This window comes from Numenius arquata, chromosome 8 (genome assembly GCF_964106895.1).
Source record: "Numenius arquata chromosome 8, bNumArq3.hap1.1, whole genome shotgun sequence".
Lineage (NCBI taxonomy): Eukaryota > Metazoa > Chordata > Aves > Charadriiformes > Scolopacidae > Numenius > Numenius arquata.
Window position 1 is genome coordinate 31,702,721 of NC_133583.1, and position 10,995 is coordinate 31,713,715.

General features: G+C 36.4%; 1 protein-coding gene across 3 annotated transcripts in view; it reads left to right on the top strand.

The window, feature by feature from the left end:
• RALGPS2 (Ral GEF with PH domain and SH3 binding motif 2) overlaps positions 1-10,995 on the top strand; it is a 149,508-nt gene that overhangs the window by 80,747 nt on the left and 57,766 nt on the right. For all 3 annotated transcript variants that reach the window (XM_074152716.1, XM_074152715.1, XM_074152714.1), the window contains 2 exons: positions 3,094-3,186; positions 7,446-7,572. In XM_074152716.1, the coding sequence (XP_074008817.1) occupies positions 3,094-3,186; positions 7,446-7,572 (220 nt within the window). The remainder of the gene's footprint in view (positions 1-3,093; positions 3,187-7,445; positions 7,573-10,995) is intronic.

Here is a 10,995-nt window from a genome sequence, read left to right on the forward strand (position 1 = left end):
AACAGCATCAGTGGGAACAGAAATAGTTTGTTTTTACTATTGGAAGGAAAGGATCTGTTATCTATTGTTCAATTGTGGCATGAATAATGTCAGCTTAATAAATATTGTTAAAAATATATACCTGAACTTGGAAAACATTTTAGAGTTCTCTTCCTGTGGTATCTTCCTGAAGACCTTTGGGCTGACATTCATAAGAAAAGGGTCAGCAAATTTTGACTTGTGTAGATGAACCAGAGTCCTGGCCCTTCAAACAGAATGAAACTTCTTCGTTGTAGTGTGAAGAGAGGGATGTTTTTCAAGTTTTTGCTGTCAGGTGGTGGCTGACTCTTACTACAGCTAACTTCTGTGACCACCTTAGATTACCTGCAAAAAAGATGTAAAACTTTTGTTATTTACCTTGTTACTTATTTCGCAAATGCATTCTTTGTCTTGATATGCACTTTTTTTTAAATGAAGTAATATTTTACTTCTACGGGATTTGACTATAAATTTTGGACAAAGCAAGCTAATTTTGTAAGATTCCACAGGCTTTGCTCAATAATCATGCTGTGGTCATACACTGTTAAGGGTCTCTCTTAAATATCCTTTGATATCTGGTGAGTTAATGTATCTTCATCTCCTGTATTTTTAAAACTCAGTTCTTGGTGGTTTGCATTTTTTTTATGTTTGAAATACAAACATATGGAAATTTGCCTCATGATCCATGTCCCTCCATAGAAGGGGGGAGGTTCACCTGTGTGGTCATAGTGCAGAACCGATCTTGGAAGCCAAGTGAGGTCAGATTTGGTTAGTACTTGGATGGGACTTGCCAATGCTGGATGTTGAAGGCTCTGTTTTGGGCACAGCACCCTGAATGTGCCTGATCTCATCAGTGGACTGCGGAGAGCAGTGTTTGCTGAAATGCTGCTGGTATTGACAGTTCTGCGCTCTAAAAATTATTTCCAAGCCAAGTTGAGCTTAGCTTACCTTGTGAATTGTAAATATCACAATTACAAAACCCAAGAAACTATATATGGGGTGTTTCTTATATCTGTTCATTTAATTACTATATCTGTTATCTTGGCTTTGCTTACATATGGCTGCTAACATGAAGTTACTGCAGTTAGTGCTATTTGAAGGATTTTCTGTTTATACCAGAGGTCACACTAATTAACTTTTCTTCAGAGAAGCTGTAAATCCACTCTACAGTTAATTCTTTGTGCTGACAACTCTGTTGTATAGCTAGCAGTCCTTTAATGGTATCTGATACTATATTGCTTTACACATGAACTAATTGGGCTTAATAATTGCATTCCCCTGAAGTTCCCAGACTATCCTGATAGGTTATAAGACTTCTGTTTCAATGCTGGCAGCATCTACGAAAGCCCTTTTTTTTTTTTTTCATTTTTAATCAGCTACGCTGGCCTTTGGGGCAGTGAACTTTACCTTGTTTGGGGATGGGGATGGGGGGAGGGCTATCATGTGGGTGGAGGGACATACACCAGCAGTACTATTTGAAGAATAGTGGAACTATGGTATATGACAAATATCCACTCCCCCACCTCACCCCACAAAATATTAATTGCCCTTTGCACATGGGCACATCCTCCCAAAAGAGGGTTAGGAAAGGGAATTACTACTTCAGTAGGTGTGGACAGACTCTCGTTCATCAGTAGACGTGCTGGAATCACGGCATTCTGGGCACCAAGACTGAAATTGCTACTAGGGTGGCCTGACAGTGAGCATTAAATGTGGAATTTCTGAGTAATACCTATGAGGGCTTCGTTCTATAAAAGGCTGTTAAATTCCTGCCAGTGTGTTAAGTGGAGAAAGAATCATTTGCCCTGTTCCAGAACTATTAGGCAGAAAACTATCCTTGCAGTGTTGCTTTCAGCCTTCCAAATATATAACGTCTCCTCTGATATTCAGCATTTATTCAGAATCAAGTTAGTCTTTTTTGTCCTGTTATCTTATGAAAGGCCTCCTAATCAAGAAAACTTGGGTAAACTGAGTTTCAAGGAGGAAAAAAGACTTTCACCGTTTCTTGAACAGCAAGGGTTCCTTATATTATAGTATCATTTCTAGCTGGAATCCTAGCCTACCTTGGTGAATTTTCCCAAACAGATTAAACAGGATTTGCAATACTGTGATTGAATATCCATTTTGCTTTATCAAAGTCTTTTTGTTAGGGGTAAAACCTCAGTTTGTGTGCACTCCACCTAAGTCTCTGAACGTACTTCAGATCTCTGGGCGCTCGTAGCGATTGGAATAATTGATGTTGTAGAAGAGCTTAAGGAACAGCACTTTCTTCCAGACCATTTTTAAGCCTTTGTGACAGTAGTAGCAGTAGTTAGTTGGCCAAGGCAGGTCGGTGGTTTTGGAGACAGAGGGGAAAATAAAAAAAGAAGGGAGGAAAATTCCAAATATTTAAGAAAATGCACTTAAGCAGTGTTCTGTAGAGAGTTCTAAAGAAATTTTTTTTTACCCTGATGGTTTTCCGTGTTCATTTTTTACTTCATTGTTCCTTTCCACTAGTTAGTTTTAGTTGTCATACCCAAAGAATTGTCTTTCGGTAAGAGAAGTACTCCAGGTATGTGGCTTTTGGAATCTACCTGCTTGATTTAATCGTCCAACAATATTTTTGGGGTGCTTTGATGCAGCCTTGGTAGCTACATAAACCTGTGTTGCCAAATGCATTTACAATGTGAAGTGCTGCCACGATTACATCATTCACAACTGGGTAGTCCTTTTTGGCATGTGAAGTTTAACATTCTGGTGAATGCTATGAAAGGAATTTGTGGGTTTGAATGTCAGAAGACTTCTGGCACTTCTGATATATGTTCTAAGATGTATGCCTATGTAGATTTTTTTTTTTGAAGGGTTCTCTATGGACTATGGAACAGCTAGTATAGTCTAATCCGAAAGTGTGTAGATGCAGTAATGAAAAATTAGGAGGTGCCATAAAAGCAGTATGGGTGTACAGCAGTTGACTGTAACTCACCCTTCATTTTAGAATGTGCGAAACTTCTTCATTTTTAGATTATTTATTCTGTATCCGTTACTGACTTCACTTGGAATGTTGTTTATTGTTATTGTATATATTTTTGTCCTCAGAAACTGTATGAGCTGAATAATCTGCATGCACTTATGGCAGTTGTGTCAGGCCTACAGAGCGCTCCAATCTTCAGGCTGACTAAAACGTGGGCGGTAAGTGAGCAGCAGGACAATTGGAGGGGTTTTAATTTATTCTTAGGAAATTACAACATTCTGTAGCTTGTTTTCAAGGATGCAGTAATTATTACAGATACTTTTAATCTTTTTGTACTGTGTACTTCATGCTTCTAGTGCCTCTTAAGTTTATGGTTTCCTGTTGAATTTTTTTTTTTTCCATTCTGGCATAGAAATATTTTCCTTTGAAAAATAGTTCCCTGTAGATTCTTCATTTAAATGCAGAGGCTTCTAATTTGTCCAGAAGCTATTTCATATTTAGTTGCTGGAAAATTATGGATGCCAAAGGGGGGTTGTACTTTAGTCATTTAGGGGTTTATGCTGTTGGAATGTATTTTTTTTTTTTTTTTTGTCATGGAGAGCAGACATCCAGAAAATCTTGATTCAGTTTCCGTGAAGAGATTTGTAGTTTCTCTGACTGATAACTAAATCTAGCAATTTTCCTCACAGTTTTCAGAATTATTTTTGTAGTTATAACAACTGCTTTACACGGTATATTTGTACATCTGCTTTTGCACAGTTATGAAAGAACAGTGTTCTTTGGAAACACTTTTATTTGACATTTGTTTTTTGACTGTAATTGTTATTTTTGTGTAGTTGTATCCTTGATCAAAAGAACATTAGGAATGACTTGCTCATTGATACCTCGGAGCTAAGAAAACACTGTGGTTGATTTAGCTGAACATTGTGTAGTTAACTAGCTGTATAGATGACACTGACATTTTCAAGTGTGATAGAAATACTCAGGTGACTGAAATACTCCTTTGTGAGGGATCCATATAAATAGATTGTTAAAAAGAGCTAAAAACTTTCACTGAAGACGTCTCATCACATCCTCACATGTTACAAAAAGTGTTTCTTTGATAACTGAATGATAATGTTGTTCAGTTGATAAATGTTACCAAAATTGAATGTAATTTTTCCTCTGTCAAGATAGTCATCTAGAATTCTGGACACATTTTGCAAACGCACAATTCAATATGACATTGTTTCAAAATACCAAAAATCTCTCTAAGGAAGTCCTAAGGAAGTTAACACTTAAAATGATCTTGAGGAGAACTTCTGTTTTTCTGGTTTTGCCATGTTGATGAATTGATGCCTCAACAGTTTTAAATAGCTAATGCCAAAGTGATTATTTTTTTTGGTACATGACTCAAAACAAATGTCAACTATAACCATATATTAATATAACCATATTAGTAACTACCATAATTATGCTTTTCAGACCTGGGAGTCCTCAGTTTGTTTTCCTGCTTGGTCAGCCAAAGGTTCTGCTTTGCACTTACGAGGATTATTAGTGTGCTGTTGGCATATGTATCAGTTTTTAAAGTTTGCCCCTCTTCTAGCCTCTGAAATGCCAAGTAACTTCTCCCTCATTTCTGTAGGTGTTTAATTTCTCATAGAATCCCAAGTGAGTCTATGCTATCATCTTAGATAAGCCTTTGCAAATTCAAGTTGCAGGGTAGCTCCTAGCAATGTGCACTGCAAACTGATTGAGATGTCTTTCTCTTGGAAGTTCAGTTTATAAATTCCTGAAGTACTAAGCCTTTGGCTTTCTGTATGTTAAAAGCAAGAAGAGACATGAGAGAAGGCATGCTGAGCCATTATCTGAGTCACCATGTCCTTTGAGTAAGTTAAACGGGAACGTGCCAAAATCTTCATTAAGGTTTGATTTCTTCATTTCTGAGATTATTTGATTGTGGGTTGCTATGAACTAAGTCAGGAAAATAGCCAAAAGTATATTCACTCCCTAAAAGAAAAAAGTCACCTAATATGGATGGAATCTAGAGTTGAAAGGGACCGTTAAATATTTGCTTGGTAATCTAATGTTCCTAAAAAAAGATTAAATTCATGTCTTCTGACGGTATGTCTGAATATGTCTGAAATTTCTCTCATTCATTGCTTGCACACCCTCTGAACTCTGGAGAATAATAAATGCTTATAATGTGTGATTTGCCTTGTTCAAAACTTAGGTTCATAATTCTTCTAAAGAAACTACTTAGAGTATTTTACTTCTCTCCATTTAATGTAAAGGAAGTCTAGATGACAAGCTAGGACTTGGGCAATGTAAGCAAATAATCATTAAAAATCTGGAGTTAGATGAGTAAATCCTGCCCCACTCTGCCAGTGCTCTGACACCTCAACCCTCCCTTCTTGCATTTCCAAACGTTGTCTTCAGTGCTGGTGCATTATAATTAGAAAACAAAGAGCAGTCTGGAAGGCTCCAAATCCTTCCCTGCTACTGTAAGCTATCAGCCTTAGCTTTCGTTGTCTGCATATGTACATCCCTTTACTGTTCTTTGCATCCTTTGAGCCTAAGAGACAGAGGAAAAAAATTTATTTAGAAAAAGAAGCAGGTCCAAAACTGAAGAAATAACAGCTGGGTCCTTATTTGCCCTCACAGAAACACTTCTAATGTTGTCAGGTTCTGTGTACTTTTCTACATAAATGCAGGAAGTGGAGACGTGATGGGAATTTGACCATGAACACAAGGGAAAGTCATACCGGATCAACTTCTTCAGAGATTATTCAAAGAGCCTGAAATGACATATCAGGCTTGAACAAGAGTGTGCAGATCAGCATGTTTTGAGGGAAATACGTTTAATTTCGAGTCTGAATTTAGGCTGTTACTATGCCTGCTAGTCTTGTCTTACCTTCCAGTCTGCAAAAGTATAAAAAGCCTTCCAGACACCAAATGGAGGCAAAACATTTTAGAATACTATTAAAGGCAAGCTAGTCTAGGCTGATTATACTGCAACTATCTTTGAGGAGATAAACTTCAAAAGATAAATGTCATGCTCCGTTGGTTGGAAAGAAGTCATGCCTGTCTGCTGTTTCCTTTTCCTGGAATTGGCAGATGTCTGCAGTTTTAATGAACTTGAAATATTCTTCATCTGAACATTGGAAACAAAGCTAAAGATGTAAATTAATTGCTGGAATGTTAGAGATCGGTGTGTTTTGGGAAATAATTCACTTTTTAAAAAGTTACTTTCTTCTGAAAGCCGATGTTTAGTTTGGTGATGTGTTAGCTATCCTAATGAAGACTAGGATATAGGAAATGTAAGTAAAAAGAGCAGCTATTTCAATACTGAATTTCCAGCTTTACAGCAGGGATGCTTCTATCATGTTCACATAGGTTTGTTCTCACTGAAAGAGAAAAGAGAATATGCATAAAAATTTAGCAACCTGACCCTTCTAATTTTTGCGCTACAAGGTATCTTATAGGGGAAAAATCATAATTGGAACTAGAACACAGAGTCTTCTGACAAAACGTTCAGTGGGAACATCTTAAACCCTTCTTTAAATTCTAGCTTTGGATTGAAATGAAGCCTTTAATGTGGTCTTGCAGCAGTAGTTCACCTAGATGTTTGAAAAATAACTTACTTTCCCAATCTTACAAAGAGGTCCTAGGTGCTGTGAACTCTGTCAAAGGAAGAGACTTTTTTTTTTTCGGCGGGGGGGGAAGGATAGTGAAGGACATCCATGACTTCAAAGTTTTGCATTTGAAGCGGACATTCCTGTACTATTAAGAGCCAATAAAATTAGTAGTTGACAGAACAATATACACAGCCTGTATTCAAGTCCATAATGCCTTCTGTAAAGGAAAATGGACGAAATCCTTACTGTTTTCCAGACCTACACATGGATATGTGTGTATCTGCATGTATTGGTTTTAGAACTGTAGTTTAGTTAAAGATTTTTATCAGATCATAATGGTATTGTTTTGCTCTTTGGAAAACTATTTGTTGAGATAGCTCTTAATTCAAGAATAAGAACATATTTTGGAATTTGGGTGTTTGTGAAGCTGGATTAGTATAAAATTTCTCATCTGATAAAGAATGAATAAAGAATGAATAAATTACTGGTTCGAAATATTGTAGATGTGGACAGCTCATGAAATTGTGATTTGTGTTAGCTAGGCTAGTCTTTTGGTAATTTGTATTGTTTCAGAGGGATCCTCCAGAACACCAAAGTTTTACCTGATTTATTTTTTAAAAAATAAAAAAGGATAGTTTAAACTTTACAGCCAAAATAACGACTTTTCTTTGTAAACTCTCCAAGTACTCATCCTTAAGGAGTAAATTCTATAATTTTGAAGAACTTGTATTTAAAAAACAAACCAATAACAACAACAAGGAGGGTGGGTGTGGAAATTTGTGTGTATAAGGGTAAAAGAGAAACTGTAATGATCAAACTTAAGCTCATCTGGTTTTGCTTTTTTTTGTTTTTCTTTCTAGTTACTGAGTCGAAAGGACAAAGCCACCTTTGAAAAGCTGGAGTATGTTATGAGTAAAGAAGACAATTACAAAAGACTTAGAGATTATATCAGCAGCTTGAAGATGACTCCTTGCATTCCCTATTTAGGTAAGTTGAAGTATTTCTAGTGAGAAACACTGAAAAACATGCTTCTCCAGTGGTTACACAAATTAACACCATCTTTTAAGCATTCATGAAACTATTTCAATACTTCCGTAAAGAATCTATAACCACTAGTTGATTCTGGATATTCTTTATGTGGCAAAAAACTTTACTAGCCTCAGAAAGAAAATATCTATTAAACATCACAAACATTTCAGGTTTTTACATAGAGTTTCAGTTTTCTAGGAAATCATTTTCCCATATGTTGTATAGATACACTAATTGACTTCTGGAGAAGTACTTAAACTGTTATATCTGCTAGCACTCTTAAAGAGCTAAATACTTGACTGTTACAGTAATGATGGCTTTTAATTTATGAGAAGCTATAAATCACTAACCTCTGAGATAAATAAGTGTAGATCTTAGGGTTTGGAATATACTAAAATCTGGAGATATTGCTGCATTTATTTCTACTAAGGTGACAAGAGAAACTTGGTTCTTATGACTGACTCAGCTGTATGGATAATTGCAAGTAAATTATATTCCTGTGTATCTGAAAACTAGGCAAATGTGTTTAATATGTATTGGTTTTGTTGCCAGGCTAATCTAGCGTTACTTAATGTGTCTCAGTTTAGTTTATGATCAGTGTGCTTTTTTACATAGCTTTTCTTTGATATCATAAGATGTCAATAGTCACATAATATAAATGCCACGTTTACCCAGTTTTTACCATTTCTGGAAAAAAATAGTTGATATTTTTGCAGATACAAGTTGATCTTACACCTAAAGTCAAGATGTCCTCCTGTGGTCACTAAGGCTTATTAAATTGTAATTTCTTTGTTGCTGAAGTTTAGTATTTCCTTTACTCATCTGGGCTATTAACTTCTTCAAAATTCGTAACTTGACAGTTGTTTTTATGCTGTGATCTATGTGTCTGTCACAATATTATTCCAGTTGCTTCATAGCTTGATATGAGCAGCAATACCATCAGTGATGTTAAAATCTAGAATCATGCCTCTAAAATGCATATATTCAGGTTTTGTGGAACTGGGTGAATTTTACTGGCTTTATACTTAAATAGAAAAAAATACTTTGCTGTGGAGAGCTAAATAATCAGTTTAACGATGAGTAGTCCTGTAGAGCTCTTCATTCTGTCTTCATTTTTTTACTTCCCTGTTACATCTGTCCCAGAAATATCCATCACTTCCAGTGTGATTTTAACAGCTGTTAATTTCTTGTATCTTCAAGTATTCTGATGTTTGTGCCTAGAATGGAAGAATCGGCATGAGCCTATTTTATCTGAAGCGCAGGTGTGAAAATTGCTGGTGTGTCATACTCCCACATGCTACCCTGTTTGTTGAAATAGCTGTTAAAACTAGGCCTGAATTAAAAGGGGCAAAGAAGCAGCCAAGCATTAATGTAAATGTGATTAAACATGTCATTTTGTAACCCTCCTGTTATGTGTACACACACAGTATATACACACTCTATATGGTTCTGAAATGCATTTTCTAGCTTTCCCAGATGCTTTTTACTTACATGGCATGATTTTTGAAACATGAAGCCAGAATCAGATTGTCTTCTTACTGATCATAGAAGTCCTAAGCCAGCCTGCTGTCAGCTTTATTTTTTTAAATCTCACCGTACTCTGACCCTTGCCATTTTGGTCTTCTAATACCTACTGATATACAGAGAAATCTTTATGCTTTGGTGTATTTCATTTAAAAATACTGCCTTAATGCATACAAGTCTATATTTAAAAAAAAAAATTGAAGTGTTGGAAAACAATGTTTCAAGTTTTGTTCAGTTACAGATGTCTTCCTCAATAGAGTAGCAACTTCTTGTCTAATTTTTGTATTAGAATAAGCTTTCGGCTTGATTTGATAGTTTGTTGAAGTGAAATGTGTATTTCTTTTCTACTTAAAAAGAAAGAAATGCTCTTTGCTGTGACCCGCTGTAGTTAAAGAATATGTTGTGGCCTGGTTTCATGTAATAGCAATTCTTCCTAGTGACATGAAGAATGTCCTCAAGCCTTTTTTAAATCTCCAAAGGAATAGCAGATGCCCACTGGTGCACTCCATATAAAATTAATTTTGTAAGTTTTAAGTAAGTGGCAAAAAGAACAAAATTGCCTTGAAACTACGGTCGTGATAAATCTGGATCTGTCTTGGAAGACTGGCTGTTGAGTCCAATTTTTCTCAGTTGATTAAAGCTTCATTCCCCAGTAAGACCTGAGTAGATCTGCAGGAGTATTATTTCTAAAATTTCCTTCCCAAGGCATTTTTACAAATGTAAGAATCATATGGAACAGAAGTAACCTAAGTTGTTTGTATTACTTACTGTTTTAAGCTTATCCGCTCTAGGTTATAATTCCTGAAAAGCTCTTTTTCTGCTGTTACTTCTGGTGTAAAATCCTGTATGGAAGTAGTGCTGCTCCTGGTTTAAAATGTGTAGAAAAATCGACCTGAAAGTGTCCGGTTTGAAATTGTGATCATGGCGTGTGCCAGGGAGGGGGATTAATCGTAAGATCCATTTCCTCTCACGGTAAAAGATAGGGTGAGGTGGGGCTTTCTTCAGTATTATTGGGGAGACCCTGCAGTTGCTGTGCTCCCCTAAAATGCTCTTTAGAAGAGTGCAGAGCATCCAGCCTGCCACACAGTTACATTTGCCATTGCAGATCCCCTCTGGAGAGAGAAATACTGGCACTGGTTGTGAAGGATCCTGTTTGGAAGGTCATAGGGACAGTGAGCATTAAAGGAATTTCAGCTGCAGTTTCGAGGCTGAATATTTTACCCCTCAGAGATTACTAACGTTACCCTTACGCAATCAAGTCTCGAATGTGGGTGTGGAGTTTTTTTTTTCATGACCATCTTAGCATTGTGAGATAAAGCTGAAATGCTTTTATTTGTGTAGTCTTTGCAATGGGAATAGAGCCACAAAAGTACAGATTGTTTTCTTATTACCACAGCTCGCTCACTGTGGACAAGATAAAGATGTCCTTCCATGTTTAACCGGGTGGGTGGGGGGATAAAAATATTTTTCAGTTCCTTGCAGCAATAAGTGTATGTGAATGCAGAGTTATAGAAATGCAAATGAGAGCAGCACATTGCCAGTGTGGACTCAGTAACTTAAATGTGAGTGCTGTGAGCCATGCAACATCAATAAAAATGTTCAGCATTAGGTCCTCATTAACGTGATGAGGGATGTATCTTGCATCACCTGACCAACTGAAGTAGCCAAGGCAAATGGGAGCTGTATATGTAATGTTATATTTCACCTTAGAATAAAAAACATTCTCAAAGGAAGTCTTATCATGGAGTTATGATTAATTTGAGATTGCACAATGAAACAATTGAGCCATATCTTGAGAAGTAAGATTTTTATTTAACTAAGCAGTACTACCTTGTGAAATATTTTCTTATAGCTGTC